The sequence below is a fragment of the Salmo salar genome, chromosome ssa12, assembly GCF_905237065.1.
Source record: "Salmo salar chromosome ssa12, Ssal_v3.1, whole genome shotgun sequence".
Lineage (NCBI taxonomy): Eukaryota > Metazoa > Chordata > Actinopteri > Salmoniformes > Salmonidae > Salmo > Salmo salar.
Genome location: NC_059453.1, coordinates 31649263 through 31668895, shown reverse-complemented (window position 1 = coordinate 31668895; position 19633 = coordinate 31649263). Strand labels below are relative to the sequence as shown.

At 42.5% G+C, this 19633-nt stretch overlaps 1 protein-coding gene across 1 annotated transcript in view; it reads left to right on the top strand.

Annotated features, from left to right (window-relative positions):
* Positions 1-600: 600 nt before the first annotated feature.
* Positions 601-19633, top strand: part of LOC106564921 (regulatory-associated protein of mTOR) — a 198684-nt gene continuing 179651 nt past the window's right edge. Inside the window, 2 exon segments of the mRNA XM_014131441.2 lie at positions 601-1028; positions 6520-6694. Coding sequence (XP_013986916.1) covers positions 6527-6694 — 168 coding nt within the window. The 5' untranslated portion in view covers positions 601-1028; positions 6520-6526.

Sequence of the window (19633 nt, the reverse complement as noted above, 5' to 3'; positions counted from 1 at the left end):
CTTGTTTTACTCCAATGTTTGTAAACAAAGTAAATGTAAACAAACACTATATAGCCTCAAAATATGGTTAAAAATATAATTTTGCTATCATGGATGGTCAGTCCTAGTGTTGGTCAGTCCTGTCTATGAATTTGAGAGTGATTACATTTCTCCAGCTCCATCTTTTAGCTTTTTGCCGAATTAGGGGCGGGAGGGTGCTTTGTTATTGCTCATTGAAGGTATTTTATGTTTGTTTGGATTATGATACAGTATTTTGAAAGATTTCACTTTAAAACATGGTGTAGTCTATAATTGCGCAGTGACCTTGGGATAAGGCACTATCATGGTAGGCCTATGTAGTCCCAAATATTATTATAGTGGGACAAGCTTAATAAAAAGTAAGATTATCAACAACATCAATCTCTCAAAATGTACAGGATGCAATAATAAACGTATCTTTTTGGATCGCATTGAGACATCACAACTGAACTGTATGGAATATTTAGGACTTGACTTAACTATTTAACTTTTATTTTGATGAAAGGGACATTCACTGACCATGATGACGTTTTTAATGACATCTTCAGTCCAGCCCTGGGTGCTACAGTGCATTGTGGGTCTTTCCCAAGATGGCGGCGCCCTTGCAGAAGTGCTGAAGAAGTGTCTCTGGAGAAATAGTTGGAATTGTTTGTTATTATCACCGCAACTAGCTTATAACACACGTTTGTGTCAGAAGACCATACAACAAGCGTCATTGACAGCTCGAGCCTGACAACGCGTGGCGTGGTTGTGGCAGAGTGTCCGTGTGAAGATGGGCCTCGTCTCGAGCCCCTTCCCATAGCAAAGAGCAGCCGTGGGGAGAGAAACCGCAGATTTCCCTGCAAACACATACCGGTCGAACTTGGACCTGTCGGGTTCGACATTGTTTACAAATTGTGGACGCTACCGTACAATTTTCTTTCAAGAATTATCTGTGCGACCGCGTCTATAATAGTCAGGAGACGGAAAGGTTTCCCACCCCGTATCGAAGAGGATTCTACCGTGCCAAGGTCTGTACGCTGCACGCCAGCCTGTGAAAAAGGCAATTTCTGCACATTTGCTTCACTTGCCAGTCATTATTTTCTAAAACGTTTAACTACTGTAGTTTGCAAATCTACAAGTAACATGAAGCATGTACAGTTTTACAAGCATGAAGTACAAACCTGTGATAACAATACCAGCTAGTTGTCAGCAAGTCGGCTAAGGGTCTGCTAGTTAGCCACAAGCTAACCTGTCAAACTCGACCCCGAACTCTAGAACAGCCACGCGCGAGCATGGTTCAACCTCTGCAGGTTGATAACAGAATTGGAAATCGGTAGAACGTTATGTATCATTCTGCAATATGTACTATCCCGTTAGAAAACAGCATTTCCATTTAAGTTAACCAGTCCATTCTGCATATTATCTACCATTTGACGGCTAAGTTAATTTAAAGGGAATTCACTGGTGAGACGTCATCGTCAGAGTTAAACCTATTTACACAGCTAATGTTAACCGTGTCAAATGCAAATACAGTAGCTACTAGTTATGTACTTATTAGAACGATAATATGTTCACAACAGCACATCATGACAAACGAGTCTTACATGGTTGTACTTTGTTTTGATGCTAAAGCTGTTGAGTTCATTTTTATTTTTTTATTTCACCTTTATTTAACCAGGTAGGCTAGTTGAGAACACGTTCTCATTTACAACTGCGACCTGGCCAAGATAAAGCAAAGCAGTGTGACACAGACAACAACAGAGTTACACATGGAGTAAACAATAAACAAGCCAATAACACAATAAACAAGTCAATGACACAGTAGAAAAAAGGAAAGTCTATGTACAGTGTGTGCAAAAGGCATGAGGTAGGCAATAAATAGGCCATAGGAGCGAATAAATAAATAAATACAATTTCGCGGATTAACACTGGAGTGATAAATGAGCATATGATGATGTGCAAGTAGAAATACTGGTGTGTAAAAAAGTAAATAAAATAAAAACAGTATGGGGATGAGGTAGGTAGATTGGGTGGGCAATTTACAGATGGACTATGTACAGCTGCAGCGATCAGTTAGCAGCTCAGGTAGCTGATGTTTAAAGTTGGTGAGGGATTCGTTCCAGTCACTGGCAGCAGAGAACTGGAAGGAAAGGCGGCCAAATGAGGTGTTGCTTTGGGGATGATCAGTGAGATGTACCTGCTGGAACGTGTGCTATGGGTAGGTGTTGTTATCGTGACCAGTGAACTGATATAGGGCGGAGCTTTACCTAGCATAGACTTATAGATGACCTGGAGCCAGTGGGTCTGGCAATGAATATGTAGCTATGGCCAGCCGACTAGAGCATACAGGTCGCAGTGGTGGGTGGTATAAGGTGATTTGGTAACAAAACGGATGGCACTGTGATAGACTGCATCCAGTTTGCTGAGTAGAGTAATGGAAGCTATTTTGTAAATGACATCGCCGAAGTCGAGGATCGGTAGGATAGTCAGTTTTACTAGGGTATGTTTGGCGGTGTGAGTGAAGGAGGCTTTGTTGTGAAATAGAAAGCCGATTCTAGATTTGATTTTGGATTGGAGATGTTTGATATGAGTCTGGAAGGAGAGTTTACAGTCTAACCAGACACCTAGGTATTTATAGTTGTCCGCATATTCTAGGTTGGAACAGTCCAGGGTGGTGATGCTAGTCGGGCGGGCAGGTGCGAGCAGTGAATGGTTGAAAAGCATGTATTTGGGTTTACTAGCATTTAAGAGCAGTTGGAGGCCACGGAAGGGGTGTTGTATGGCATTGAAGCTCGTTTGGATGTTTGTTAGCACAGTGTCCAAGAAAGGGCCAGAAGAATACAGAATGGTGTTGTCTGCGTAGAGGTGGATCAGGGAATCGCCCGCAGCAAGAGCGACATTGATATATACAAAGAAAAGAGTCGGCCTGAGAATTGAACCCTGTGGTACCCCCATAGAGACTGCCAGAGGTCCGGACAACATGCCCTCCGATTTGACACACTGAACTCTGTCTGCAAAGTAGTAGGTGAACCAGGTGAGGCAGTCATTAGAAAAAACAAGGCTATTGAGTCTGCCGATAAGAATACGGTGATTGACAGAGTTGAAAGCCTTGGCCAGGTCGATGAAGACGGCTGCACAGTACTGTCTTTTATCGATGGCGGTTATGATATCGTTTAGTACCTTGAGCGTGGCTGAGGTGCACCCGTGACCGGCTCGGAAACCGGATTGCACAGCGGAGAAGGTACGGTGGGATCCGAAATGGTCAGTGATCTGTTTATTAACTTGACTTTCGAAGACTTTAGATAGGCAGGGCAGGATGGAAATAGGTCTGTAACAGTTTGGGTCTAGGGTGTCACCCCCTTTGAAGTGGGGGATGACCGCGGCAGCTTTCCAATCTTTCGGGATCTTGGACGATACGAGAGGTTGAACAGGCTGGTAATAGGGGTTGCAACAATGGCGGTGGATAGTTTTAGAAAGAGAGGGTCCAGATTGTCTAGCCCAGCTGATTTTTATGGGTCCAGGTTTTGCAGCTCTTTCAGAACATCTGCTGTCTGGATTTGGGTGAAGGAGAAGCTGGGGAGGCTTCGGCGAGTAGCTGTGGGGGGGAGCTGTTGGCCGGGATTGGAGTAGCCAGGAGGAAGGAATGGCCAGCCGTAGAGAAATGCTTATTGAAATGTTCGATTATCATGGAATTATTGGTGGTGACCGTGTTACCTAGCCTCAGTGCATTGGGCAGCTGGGAGGAGGTGCTCTTGTTCTCCATGGACTTTAGTGTCCCAAAACCTTTTGGAGTTAGAGCTACAGGATGCAAATTTCTGCTTGAAAAAGCTAGCCTTTGCTTTCCTGACTGACTGCGTGTATTGGTTCCTGACTTCCCTGAACAGTTGCATATCGCGGGGACTTTTCGATGCTATTGCAGTCCGCCACAGGATGTTTTGGTGCTGGTCAAGGGCAGACGGGTCTGGAGTGAACCAAGGCCTATGTCTGTTCTTAGTTCTGCATTTTTTGAACGGGCATGCTTATCTAAGATGGTGAGGAAATTACTTTTAAAGAATAACCAGGCATCCTCGACTGACGGGATGAGGTCAATATCCTTCCAGGATACCCGGGCCAGGTCGATTTAGAAAGGCCTGCTCGCAGAAGTGTTTTAGGGAGCGTTTGACAGTGATGAGGGGTGGTCGTTTGACCGCAGACCCATAGCGAATACAGGCAATGAGGCAGTGATCGCTGAGATCCTGATTGAAAACAGCGGAGGTGTATTTGGAGGGCAAGTTGGTCAGGATCATGTCTGAGGGGTGACCGTGTTTACGGATTTAGGGTTGTACCTGGTGGGTTCCTTGATGATTTGTGTGAGGTTGAGGGCATCTAGCTTAGATTGTAGGACTGCTGGTGTGTTAAGCATATCCCAGTTTAGGTCACCTAACAGAACGAACTCTGAGGCTAGATGGGGGACGATCAATTCACAAATGATGTCCAGGGCACAGCTGGGAGCGGAGGGGGGTTGATAGCAGGCGGCAACAGTAAGAGACTTATTTCTGGAGAGATTCATTTTTAAAATTAGAAGTTCGAACTGTTTGGGTATAGACCTGGAAAGTATGACAGAACTTTGCAGGCTCTCTCTGCAGTAGATTGCAACTCCTCCCCCTTTGGCAGTTCTATCTTGATGGAAATCTCAGAATTTTTGGTGGCCTTCCTAAGCCAGGATTCAGACATGGCAAGGACATCAGGGTTGGCGGAGTGTGCTAAAGCAGTGAGTAAAACAAACTTAGGGAGGAGGCTTCTGATGTTGACATGCATGAAACCAAGGCTTTTTCGATCACAGAAGTCAACAAATGAGGGTGCCTGGGGACACGCAGGGCCTGGGTTTACCTCCACATCACCCGAGGAACAGAGGAGGTGTAGGATGAGGGTACGGCTAAAGGCTATCAAAACTGGTCGCCTCGAGCGTTGGGGACAATGAATAAAAGGAGTAGATTTCTGGGTGTGGTAGAATAGAGTCAGGGCATAATGTACAGACGGGTATGATGGGGTGCGGGTACAGCGGAGGTAAGCCCAGGCACTGAGTGATGATAAGAGAGGTTGTATCTCTGGACATGCTGGTTATAATGGGTGAGGTCACGGCATGTGTGGGAGGTGGGACAAAGGAGGTATCAGAGGTATGATGAGTGGAACTAGGGGCTCCATTGTAAACTAAAACAATGATAACTAACCTAAACAACAGTATACAAGGCATATTGACATTTGAGAGAGACATGCAGCGAGGCATAAAGTAATCACAGGTGTTGATTGGGAGAGCTAGCTAGACAACACCGGGTGAGACGACAACAGCTGATCAGCTAAAACAACAACAACAGGTAAAATGGCGATGACTGGGCAGAGAGGGTCGGTTAACTACACACAGAGCCTGAGGTCGTGGCTGTTTTGAAGCTAAAGCTGTTGAGTTCAAATCCCACTCACCAGGGCCACCTGGGGTGAATGGGGTTTAGGGATGTGAGATTGCTGATGTAATTGTCCATGGTATTTATGGGTGGTGGTTAGCTTTGGGACGGACACAATGTCCGGAGTCTGTGTATTGGTTGGACTCCCTGCGTTGTGCCTGGCAACGGAAAAAATAACCCAACCACTAAAAAAACGTTTCCTGTTAACAAAGGCATATGTATAATTTCGAGAAACTGTACTTACCAAATGTAAAGCTACAGGATGCAAATTTCTGCTTGAAAAAGCTAGCCTCTGCTTTCCTGACTGACTGCGTGTATTGGTTCCTGACTTCCCTGAACAGTTGCATATCGCGGGGACTTTTCGATGCTATTGCAGTCCGCCACAGGATGTTTTTATGCTGGTCAATGTCTCCCTCGCAATCAAATAAACGTCCGAATCCAACTTTACCCTGAACAGCACCATATTCATGTTGAGTTAGATAGCAGGAAGCTATTAGGCCATGCAGTTCAAGGGAGACTTCCTAGCACGAAATCTACTGCTGTCTACACAGCCGGAATATGGTGTGGTTCAGACAAGTTGGATTCAGATGTTTATTTGATAGCTAGGGTCACATTTCACTTTACGTCTGGTAAGTAGAGCTCCTAGAGATTATACAAATGCCTTTGTTGACAGGAAACTCTTTTTTTAGTGTGGGCAGCTATATTGTGGTAGGGTTATTTAACATTGCCACCCACCAGAACGATTAACAACTCAGGGAGGCCAATCAATACAGACTTCTGATGTTGAGTGCCAAAGCTAGGTGGTGGTAGTTTTTAACCCAGAGCTGCTCCTCATCTGATCGGTATTGTGAGCTGGTCTATGGCTAACCCAGCGCTGCCCAAACTTTCCTAGTCATTAGGAAGCAGAACTTAAAATGGTTGAATAGTTTGGGTCAACAATAGATTGCATCTGACGGATGCATGTTAAATATTTATCATATTCCTCAATGTTACACAAAAACATAGTGTACAGCTATATCCTATTATTGAATGAAGAAACCTTTTTTAACATTGACCTCAACCTGACCTCTCCATCTCTCAGGACCCTGATGAAAATGGACTCGGAACTGCTGCACTCGCCGGTCGTGTGTCTGGCTGAGGAGGAGGAGGTGGACACGAGCGACTGGAACCTGCCGCTGGCCTTCATGAAGAAACGCCACTCAGAGAAGATCGAGGGTTCCAAGGCCCTGGCCCAGAGCTGGAGGATGAAGGACAGGGTAAGAGATGTCCTTATGGTCCTGTTGCACCATGTTCTAAGTAGAGGTCGACCGATTAATTAGGGCCGATTTCAAGTTTTCATAACAATTGTTAATCGGTATTTTTGGACACCAATTTGCCAATATTTTTTATAGATTTAGATTTAATTATTTGTTGAAAAAAAAATATTGTAATTTTTTTTTATATATATATATATATATATATATATATATATATATATATATATATATATATATATATATATATATATAATTTTTTAACTAGGCAAGTCAGTTAGGAACACATTCTTATTTTCAATGACGGCCTAGGAACCGTGGGTTAACTGCCTTGTTCAGGGGCAGAACGACAGATTTTTACCTTGTCAGCTTGATTCGTTTTTGCAACCTTCCGGTTACTAGTCCAACGCTCTTACCATCTGCCTTACATTGCACTCCACGAGGAGCCTGCGTGGCAGGCTGACTACCTGTTACGCGAGGGCAGCAAGAAGCCAAGGTAAGTTGCTAGCTAGCATTAAACTTATCTTATAAAAAACAATCAATCTTAACATAATCACTAGTTAACTACACATGGTTGATGATATTACTAGTTTATCTAGCGTGTCCTGCGTTGCATATAATCGATACGGTGCCTGTTAATTTCTCATTGAATCACAGCCTACTTCGACAAACGGGTGATGATTTAACAAGCCCATTTGCGAAAAAAGCACTGTCTTTGCACCAATGTACCTAACCATAAACATCAGTGCCTTTCTTTAAAATCAATACACAAGTATATATTTTTAAACCTGCATATTTAGTTAATATTGCCTGCTAACATTAATTTCTTATAACTAGGGAAATTGTGTCACTTCTCTTGCGTTCCGTGCAAGCAGTCAGGGTATATGCAGCAGTTTGGGCCGCCTGGCTCATTGCGAACTGTGTGAAGTCCATTTATTCCTAACAAAGGCCGTAATTAATTTGCCAGAATTGTACATAATTATAACATAACATTGAAGGTTGTACAATGTAACAGCAATATTTAGACTTAGGGATGCCATCCGTCAGATAAAATACGGAACGGTTCCGTATTTCACTGAAAGAATAAACGTTTCGTTTTGGAAATGATAGTTTCCGTATTCGACCATTTTAATGACCAAAGGCTCGTATTTCTGGGTGTTATTATGTTATAATTAAGTCTATGATTTGATAGAGCAGTCTGACTGAGCGATGGTAGGCAGCAGCAGGCTTGTAAGCATTCATTCGAACAGCACTTTCGTGCGTTTGCCAGCAGCTCTTCGCAATGCTTCAAGCATTGTGCTGTTTATGACTTCAAGCTTATCAACTCCCAAGATTAGGCTGGTGTAACCGATGTGAAATGGCTAGCTAGTTAGCGGGGTGCGCGCTAATAGCGTTTCAAACGTCACTCGCTCTGAGACTTGGAGTAGTTGTTCCTCTTGCTCTGCATGGGTAACGGTGCTTCGAGGGTGGCTGTTGTCGATGTGTTCCTGGTTCGAGCCCAGGTAGGAGCGAGGAGAGGGACGGAAGCTATACTGTTCCACTGACAATACTAAAGTGCCTATAAGAACATCCAATAGTCAAAGGTATATGAAATACAAATCGTATAGAGACAAATAGTCCTATAATTCCTATAATAACTACAACCTAAAACTTCTTATCTGGGAATATTGAAGACTCATGTTAAAAGGAACCACCAGCTTTCATATGTTCTCATGTTCTGAGCAAGGAACTTAAATGTTAGCTTTCTTACATGGCACATATTGCACTTTTACTTTCTTCTCCAGCACTTTGTTTTTGCATTATTTAAACCGAATTGAACATGTTTCATTATTTATTTGAGGCTACATTGATAGTATTTATGTATTATATTAAGTTAAAATAAGTGTTCATTCAGTATTGTTGTAATTGTTATTATTACAAATAAATAAAAAAGCATCCGATTAATCAGTATCGGCTTTTTTGGCCCTCCAATAATCGGTATCGGCGCTGAAAAATCATAATCGGTCGACCTCTAGTCCTAAGTCTCTTCGCTGAACTACGGCTTTTTAATGGTGAATGGATAAAGGCCCTACCCGAGTTGATTATATTATGCAGTTGCTCTTGGTTCTCATTATAAGGTTAGTCTTGTTCAATCTTTGAAAGTAGCTCATGAATGATGAACTGAAGCCAGGGAGACTTTTTAATTGGAGACCACTGTGTTAGTTTCTGGATATTAAACCATGGTTAGGTTCCACAGCTGTGCAGATCTTAAGAGCTCCCCTTTTAAACAGCTGCTTTTCCAGATTATTTTAAGTTCTCATAAAAAAATGTTAACTTCATTATCACATCTGACTGGAGTATGTCTACTTGATAATTTCATTTGACTTGCATACTTCCATCAAATAAAGGTTGCTGTTGAACTAGCATATCATTTTCCTTCCAGAAAGGAAACGCAGTAGTAAAAAACATTTTTTTAAATTTAGTTTGCTTTATTTTTGTATTTAATACATTTAAAAAAATATTAACTTACAATCTACCTGCAGTGAAGCCGCTCAAGATTTACATTACATTCAGTCATCTGTCTCCCGTCCAGAGTGACCCACAGGAGCAACCGGGGTCAAGCGCCCCGCCCAAGGGCACGTATCTCCCAACAAGTCAAAACGGGGACAACAATAGAAAAAACAATACGAAAATAAAAGACATCAAGGACACAAAATCTAAACAGCAAGACCAACTGTATACATTTCAGTACATGTGGCACTATTTACGTGTGTGCTTGTTGAATCCGAGTGTGTGTAGTTACAGTACCGGTCAAAAGTTTGGACACCTACTCATTCAACTATGAAAGAACACAAATGGAATCATGTAGTAACCAAAAAAGTCTTGAAGGAGTTCCCGCAAATGCTGAGCACTTGTTAGCTGCTTTTCCTTCACTCTGCGGTCCAACTCAATTGGGTTAAGCTCAGGTGATTGTGGAGGCCAGGTCATCTGATGCAACACTCCATCACTCTCCTTCTTGGTCAAATAGCCCTTACACAGCCTGGAGGTGTGTTGGGTCATTGTCCTGTTGAAAAACAAATGATAGTCCCACTAAGCCGAATTCAGATGGGATGGCGTATCGCTGCAGAATGCTGTGGTAGCCATGCTGGTTAAGTGTGCCTTGAATTCTAAATAAATCACTGACATTGTCACCAGCAGGATATATTTCCACCGGTCTAATGTTCATTGGTTGTGTTTCTAGGCCCAAGCGAGTCTCTTCTTCTTATTGGTGTCCTTTAGTAGTGGTTTCTTTGCAGCAATTAGACCATGAAGGCCTGATTCACATACACATCACCTGTTCAGAGGAGACTGTCTGTTACTTGAACTCTGGAGCATTTATTTGGGCTGCATTTTCTGAGGCCGGTAACTGTAATGGACTTATCCTCTGCAGCAAAGGTAACTCTGGGTCTTCCATTCCTGTGGCGGTCCTCATTAGAGCCAGTTTCATCATAGCGCTTGATGGTTTTTGCAACTGCACATGAAGAAACTTTCAAAGTTCTTCAAATGTACCGGATTGACTGACCATCATGTCTTAAAGTAAGCCTAAAGTGAGCTGTAATATGGACTTTGTCTTTTACCAAATAGGGCTATCTTCTGTATACCACCCCTACCTTGTCACATCACAGCTGATTGTCTCAAATGCATTAAGAACGAAATTTCACAAATCAACTTTTAATAAGGCACATCTGTTAATTGTAATGCGTAACAGGTGACTACCTCATGAAGCTGGTTGAGAGAATGCCAAGAGTGTGCAAAGCTGTCAAGGCAAAGGGTGGCTATTTGAAGAATCTCAAATGTAAAATATATTTGGATTTGTTTAACACTTTATTGGTTACTACATGATTCCATATGTTTTATTTCATAGTTTTGATGTCTTCACTATTATTCTACAATGTAGGAAATAGTCAGAATAAAGAAAAACCCTTAAATGGGTAGGTGTGTCCAAACTTTTGACTGGTACTGTACATGTGTACATGCAAGCACCTGTGCGTCCTCGGCCTCAGCCTCAGGCAAACAGTCAATGGGTGTAACAGCATTGCCCCTCAGTGTCATTCAAACTGCCTTTTGTTTAGTTTATTTTGACTTTATTTAGTACTTTTCATCTTTGACTGTCATTCTGTCCCCCGCCCAGCAACTCCTCTCCCACTTGTCTCCAGTTCCACGTCCCAACCTTCAGTTTCCTTCAGTCTGTCTTTCCTTTCTCTGATGGCCACCATCTTCGGATGTCTACGTGCCATATGTCTTTCAATTCTGCTGTGATGTTTAACATACAATTTGAATCTATCGAATAGAATCTGGACATTGCGAGTTGATGCAAAATACTTTTACTAAGAGTATATTAGTAATTGACTGACCAGGTCTATCCAGATCTCCCAACAATGGTATTTCTAGGGCAAATTTTAGATGAATGTTATGATTTTTCAGCCATTCCTGAACCTGAGACTCGAAACGGGCTGCAATAAGGGCAATGCTAGAACAAATGGTCTATTGATTCTGTATCCTCACAACAAAATCTACAGAGCTGCGATGATTGTATGCCCTAAATATTCAACATTTTGTTGGTGGCAAGAATTCTGTACAATGGTTTTAGCTGATATAGACAGTAATTTTTATATATCAACTCATACATCCAGTGCAATGGAATCGGTATATCAACAATCTCTTGCAATCTGTATGGCAGGAACATCTTGATATAACATTACCATCATCACGGTCTACTGTTTTAGGAGAGACAATTCGTTCTACAGCGAGACTTCCACATTCAACCTTGTTAAGGTTAGCCTTCGTCTATATTGTTCCCCATTTGTAGAAATTCATTATAACTCTGCTTCAGGCCAACCCTAGGCGCATTGACAGTGGAATTTTAATGCTTTTCTCTAGTAAATGGTGACAGTGGGATTTCTGTGTTTCTATTACACCTGCCAGGGCTTATATGAAAGGTGCTGTTAGATCCTTGCAGCACTAGCTACCTGATTGTTTCATAGAGTCTGTTATGGAGACCTATGGCGGCAATAATGCGAGGTGTCACATTGCCATACGCTTCGCCGGGTGACTTAGTATCCCTATTGGCAAGACATTCACCCAAATTACATTAACACACTTCTGCTAATAGGACATAGAAATTAGGCTTCTACATTGTGTTTCAGGCGCTGAATTATATTGTAACCATAAACATTTAATTCATATATTCATTCCAAAACAGGAGAGATTCTTTGGGGTAAGACAAAGGGACATTCTTTCTCTAACACTGCTAGAAAATATGCCTAAATAATTTAGGCTAGTTTATGTTCTACAAAGAATACATTGTTTTGCATCAATTCATTTAATTACTGTACCCGTTTTGATTGTGTATGGCAGGGTTCCCCAACTGGCGGCCTCCCCCATGGGTGATTGACATTTTTTAAATTAGAATTTTTGCAAAACATATTGTTGGACATAATACTGTAATTAAACCATTTTTAAAAATCTGTTCCAAAGTATTCCCACACATAATATATGTGATCGTATGCAAATGTAAGCAAGGTTTGAAATAGTTTTATTCAAATATCTTTGGGCTTACAGTCAATATGCAGTCTACAAATTATTTGTAATTATGTTCTGGCTCCCTGACCATCCGCTCAAGAAAAAAATCAGCTTAATGGTCCCTGGCCTACTGTTATTTACTACTGGGTGATCTACAGTGCCCTCCTGAATTATTGGCACCCTATGTAAATATGAACAAAAAATGCTGTCAAAAAATGTCAGTTTATCTGCTTGATCTGACACTCAAAATATCATCAGTCTAACCTTTTGAGTTAAAATTGTTCAAAGAAATAAATCGTCAGCAAGAAATAATTATTTTATTCAAAAACATGCATCTCACAATTATTGACACTCCTGCGTTTAGTACTTTGTGCACCGCACCCTCTCTTTTCCAAGATAACAGTTCTGAGTCATCTCCTATAATGTTTGATGAGGTGGGAGAACACATAGGAAGGGATTTGAGAACATTCCTCCATAGAGAAATTCTCCAGATCCTTCAGAGTCCTTGGTCCTCGCTTGTGGACTCTCCTCTTTAGCTCACCCCACAGGTTTTCAATTTGGTTTAGCTCAGGGGACTGGGATGGCCATTGCAAAAGCTTGATTCTATAGTCAGTGAACCATTTTTTTGTTTGTTTGGAGGTATGCTTTGGATCGTTGTCCTGGTGGAAGATCCAATAGCCACTCTGGTTTTGACCTAAAATCTCCTGGTACTTGTAGTCCATGATGCCAGGTATCCTAACAAGGTTCCCAGGGCCTTTGGAAGTAAAACTGCGCAACAACATCACAGCTCCACCACCGTACTTCACAGTGGGGATTAGGTTCTTTTCTGCACAGCTCTTTTTACACCAAACCCAGCTCTGGTGTTTGTTGCCAAAAAGCTCTATTTTAGTCTCATCAGACCATAGAACATAGTTTCAATCAAACCTGGTTCCAATGACATTTAGCAAACTCCAGGGGCTTACGTTTGTGGTTTGGTGACAGTAGAGGCTTTCTTCTGGCAATCCTTCCAAATAACTTATTGGCATGTAGGTGGTGTTTTTGTTGCTTTGGAGACTTGACGTAACCAACTTCTGCAATTCTCTAACTGCGGTCCTTGGGCAAAAACAATTCCACTTGAGCCATCCTTCTCACTGTGCGTTGGGGGCAAAATACACTTGCGTCTTCTTCCAGGCAGGTTCATCACAGCTCCAGTTGTTAAACATTTCTTAGTTATTGCCCTAATAGTGGTGATGAGTATTCACAGGTGTAGCTATCTTTTTATAGCCTTTGCCTGATTTGTGAAGGTCAACAACCTTTTTGTTCATTTGTCTTCTTTGGCCTTTCTGATGTTGATGGATGACTAAGGGAGTTTAGCCTGTGTCACCTCATAATTATACCCCAGTGAAACAGGAAGTCATGGATGAACACAAGTTCCCAAAGATTCACATTTAACTTTAAAAAGTAATATCTTAATTGGAATATACATCAATTAGATGTTGTTCATAAGAATTTTTAGTGGTGCCAATAACTGTCACGCATGTTTTTAAATAAAATAATGATTTATTGATGATTTTTCTTTGAACAATTTTAACTCAATTAAAGGTTAGATTCATATGATATTTTGAGTGTAAGATCAAGCTGATAAACAACATTTTCATTTTTTCACAGCCATTTTTGTTCATATTTACCTAGGGTGCCAATCATGGTCCTGATAATGCCAAGGTCGCGGGTTGGGGCGGCAGGTAGCCTAGTGGTCAGTAACCGAGAGGATGCTAGATCGAAGCCCCGAGCTGACAAAGTAAAAATCTGTCGTTCTTCCCCTGAACAAGGCAGTTAACCCACTGTTCCTAGGCAATCATTGTAAATAAGAATTTGTTCTTAACTGACTTGCCTAGTTAAATGAAGATGGATAAATAAATAACAATTCAGGAGGGCGCTGTAGATTGATTGACAGTGATGGATGATAATGTTAGGGGTGGTACTAGGGTCTCCATTGGTTGTGTATCTTAAGAGTTAAAGCTGTTGAGAGGAGTGTGTTGTGATGGGGCAATCGAGTGGCCCGTAAATTATGTGCTGCATCGTGGGAAATCAGCGGGATCATGGCCAGCTAGCTACTACACTACAGACACTGATGGGCTATCTCAGGATGAGAGGTGGCAGGCTGCCCAATTACAAGGCCCATTGGTCAAGGTGGAGTCTGGTCCCTGTGGAGATGTCTGTAATTGAGTTGTGACCATGTCGATGTGTGTGGGGCGCTCATGAAGCAAAGCGGCTTGTGTGTGTGTGTGTACACCTGCTAGTATAGTGCAAGTTTATGAATGATTCCGATGCAGGATAGGCCTGCAGAAACTCTATCATGGTCGGCCTAGTTGCTGCTACGAATCCCACAATCTCTGCCTCCCTGTTGGGCTGGTCTATGGCTGCTTCTGTGTGCTATATGGCTGTGTTTGTGGTATTGGTATTATGGGAGAGCTATGTTATTTATGGTACCCCAAAATAGTCATGGGTTTGCCTCTGTCCTATAGATGTCCATGTCAGGGATAGAGGATGGGCTAGAGTCCTCTGAAAGGATACATTGTAACACTGAATGACATTCAGGCACTGTGACATGGAGCAGTGCGAGACAAACCAACCCTAACCCCAAAGTACACGCTTAGTAGACCTGACTCATTGAAGAGAAACCCAACGCTTCCTTATTAGATGTTTATGGCTCGCTCACCCCCTGCCAGAACTGGAACTATAGAGTGAGCTGTTAGTGGATGAGCAGTGGCTCACTGGAGCGAGAGAGAGGGGCTAGATAGAGTAAACCAGGTCGGATAGCGCCCTGTACAGAACAGCCAGACTTGACTCTACTATACCAGAGAGAGCGAGACTCTTGTTCATATCCATGTCCAATACATAAGCACACAATAGCAGATCCATTTGAGGAGCGATGCCATGTACAGGGCTTGACCTTGATGTGACGGTCTAGACCAGGGTTTCCCAAACTCGGTCCTGGGGCCCCCTCTGGGTGAAAGTTTTTGCCTTAGCACTACACAGCTCATTTAAATAACCAACTCCTCATCAAGATTTGATAATTTGAATCAGCTGTGTAGTGCTAGGGCAAACACCTAGTGGGGCCCACAGGACCAAGTTTAGGAAACCCTTCTCTAGATGTGGCCCCTGGAGTTAAACATCAGTATGGCTTGTATAAGAGTAGTATCGGAAACCCAGAGCTAACAGCAACAGCACTAAGTCTGGGATTAATGTCAGATTGTCATACCTTCCAAAAGAAAAAAAAAAATCTGGGGATGTTTCTCTTCAGACTGACTCTCCCAACAAATCACAAGGTAGACATGCCAGAACGTTGTAATTCAATACCAAAGTTTGCAGGCGAAACCATTGTGGTGGTTTAAGTGAAGGTGGTTGACGCAAACTAGCCACTTGCGAAATGCACTCATTAAAAATAACCTCTGTGATCTCCATCTTCCTAGATACTATTTTGTGTCCTGGTGATGTTTAACACTATGGCAACAAGTGGATAAGGCAGTGATGTAGGAAAGCAGGATGTCCCAACTCCGCCCTTTCCGCTATGCCAAACTGATGTATAATTAGACATGTAAGCCAGAACATTGATAGGCCTACGTTGTAGGAGGCAACCAGTCTTTCTAGAAAGACTAGTACAAGAGGTCTGACCTAGACCCACCAGAGAGATGCACTTCATCTCTTCTGTTTTCTATCCTTATAGTCCAGGGACTGCTGTGGATAAAAGCAGAACATTTGATACATTCCTCAGATATGAAAACCTAGAAGGGATGCCCATTTCAAATGTTTCCAGGAAGCAAGTTATGAGATTTGCAGTGCCCCCCCCCCCCCCAAGAAAGAGCCAACCCTGCTCCGCCTCATGGCCTGACCTTCATGGTATGTTCAGGAAAGAATATAATTTGTTGGCTGTGTTTATGATATCACTGTGCTGTTGTTAAGCAGGTAAGCTTGACTTCAAAACACTGCCTTCATTTCCAAGCTCTTTCTCCATGACCCTGTTCATGAGATGTTCCACCAATGACATGTGATGGTGAGGGCTGATGTCTGTCTGTGTATCAGATGATCCCTGAACCATGTGCCCCACACAGCTCTTGATTCAGCACGTGAGACCGCACCCCTGTCCTGTCTCAGTTCCTCGTTAGAGGGACGTGGAGGCCGCACGCATGGTCACACACACGTGGCACGAGATGGAGAGAGGGGAATATAATTATCCCATCTTACAATAAATCAATACTAAATTGACATCCTAACCATTGTAGCAGGAGCGAAATGAGGCAGGTGTGCTATTTAGAATGCTTTGTGGTCTTAATCAGTTATCCATCATGAATTAATTAAATGCACACAGGAAATGAATTAGGCCAATTAGACATGCGACCATTGACCTCTAAAAAGGATATCTGGGTTCCTTCAAAATCAGAGCTAGTCATTTGAAATCAATGCAGATGAGCGCTTCAATGAACCAACCACCTCTGCTTACTCTAAAGTACTGGCTTTCCAACAATGATTTCCACACATCCTCAAAAACACGCTGCAATATCAAGCCCACTAATTGCATTACTTAGCTTTCTGCTGGGCTGGCTTCCTCTGTCTTTGCCATTATTTTCATCCTTTAAAAATATCTTGGTTCACCATGCAAAATGACTATATAATCGCCATCATAACCAGTGAATCTTCTTCAGGAGAGCAGTAAATCCAGGCTGAATAGCAGTCTGATCCAGGTACTGTAGATAGTCTTTGACGTGAATGTGGAGTGCCTTTGGCCTCATTCAGATCTGTATCAGAAGGACACATGAATGCGGAGATGAGCAGTTGGATGTCATTTCTACCCTGTATTTGTTGTAGTCCTATTGCTCACGTTTTGACTACAACATTACCTCTATACGAACTTTATCGATATCAGCAGCTGCTGTGGCCTTTGGTGAACACTATTGTTGTGTGTGTGTGTGTGTGTTGGAGACCGGAGTGCGCGCACACAAAGTGTGTTGTCTTTTTAAACTGGTAATTGGGTTTGGTAACTCCCCCTCATGAATAATCCTGCATGGGACTCCAGGGAACTTTGAGCCATTCCCTCCCTCCCTCCGATCCAGCACCTCGGCCCATACGGATCAATGGCCAGTAACTATTCCATTTGCTAGGCCTGCTATAAATTAAGGCTATTTAAACAGAGGGGGCATCGATCTCCCCCGTGCCAGGGCAAAGGCCTAGCAGGCTGGACGGCCTTGGAGATTGCAGCATCAGCTTGGGCCACTCACTTTATCGCCAGCAGGTGATACACGTTCATTATCACGACCCTTGGAATCTGTCTTGAAGTTTCTCTGTGTTTTCCATTTGACTATCCTTGACCAATAGTTAAGTACCGGTGCCATTCACCTGTATGATAGTGAGCATTGTGAACAAGTCCAAAAAAAACTGATTGAACCGAAGTCCGCTTCAGCTTTCACCCTACTCCTCCCCTGTTATCTCTCTCTCCTCTGCGCTGCTCCGAACAGGATTTATGGGATTATTGGAAATCCATGAGGTCCAGGAGACGTGTATTAAAATGTAATTTTGTTTAGGCTTTCCTTCAGATTAATGTTAACAATTATGGAGGACCACCCTCTCCAGAAGGAGACCGTTGTTATGGAGGATCAGAGGCTCTCCCCAGGGGGGCAAGACTTAGCCTCCACCTTTTCATTCCATTTGTCACTCCCTTTTCTCCCCCTGTTCAGTGTTCATCTTCCATATTTTTAAGCACAGAAAAGTGTATTAAAGCATCACACTTTTTTGTACTGAGCTTGCTACAACACGTACAGATTCTAGTCCCGATTCCCTTCATTTGTGGTTTCTGTGCTGGCTTGTAGCCCTCATACTTAATGAGCTTACCCAAATCCAATAGTCATTTCATTATTTTTGGTGGCTAAAAACTGCCGCAAAATAACTGCCTACCAAACCACTAGAATATAAAAGAACCTGTCACAAGCCAAACATGCTTCTTTGCACAAGGCAAGCATCTTGGATTTGTCCCAAGTGGCACCCTATTCCATGTATAGTGCACTACTTTTGACCAGGGCCCATAGGGTTGCAGCCCTTATGTCTCCTCCAGTTGGAATGTATGATCTCAATAGGGAGACACTAGACTTTTTCACTGAAGTGAGAAATTAATGGGATTCAATCAATGGGAGCCAACATCTGGCTGCTGTCAAACCTAAATGCCACATTATCCTATTATGAATCAGACAGATTCTACCTCCCCATTTGTCTTATTTTTTTTTATCATGCTAATTTCTGTGTTTTATTCGTCGCTCGCATATGATGTCGTTGGGAAACAAATCATTTCATTAGGGTTGTTTTATTGTGATGGTAATCACCTTAGTTTCCCGTGCCAGGCTGCAGTAATGTTGCTGGTAAATTACTGTGGTGCTGAACAACACCAAGTCAGGACAGAACGTCTGGCATGAACGTACCTCACCTCTAAAACTGGTCTACAGGTGATGATATGTCTGTGTGGATGGGTATTGGTAGACAGTTTGAAAGCCAGGACCTGCTTTTGTTGCTTGACTGTAAACCGTGTGGGTGCTTTTGTCGGTAGCTATGCCATCTTCAGTTTGACCAAACAACGCATAGACACTGGAAGAATAATTGCAGTCACAAATGCTCACACCTGTTTTCAAGTCAGTCAGTTAGTGCACTCCCCAATTGCGGCCATAACTATTGTGTGTAAAAATAGGAAAGAAGATATTTGCCATCTCCCCCAGAAATTCAACACATTTACTTTTTTTCCAGGGATAGCTGTAAAACCTGCACTTTGTAGACTGGGTGCGTCCAAAATGGCACCCTATTCCCTATACAGTACACTACTTTTGACCAGAGCCCAATGGGGATGCAGCTTTTGTAGATTATTTGACGCTGGGCTGAAAATTCTCCCGGGTGTGTTGTCATTTCAGCTATAGTATCTTTAAATGGCACATCCCAACTGACTTATCCCCACTGGGGTCAGTGTATAAGAAAGCTGTCATGCCTACAGGAGGTTAGTGTAGTGAAAGTATGGCCTCTATTAGTGAGGGATCCTATGGGACAGAGATGGGATTCACATCCACACTCCTATGGGTTTGATTATCATATCTCCTTATCACATTCTGAACTCCAAGATGGCATAGCAGTCAGACGTCCTTTATCCTCGTGTGTGTGTGTGTGTGTGTGTGTGTGTGTGTGTGTATATGTGTATACGTCTAAGCATATCTTTTTATATTTTTTTCTAAAAACTCAACTTCAAAACACTCTCCTGCAACCCGCCTCACCAATTTAAAAAAAAATAAAAAAAAGTATTATTTACCTCAAATCTGAAATCCACAACAGAAGCTAGCCAGAAGCTAGCCAACGTTAGAACTCAGCTAACCACGGTTGGCGGTCATCAGCTAT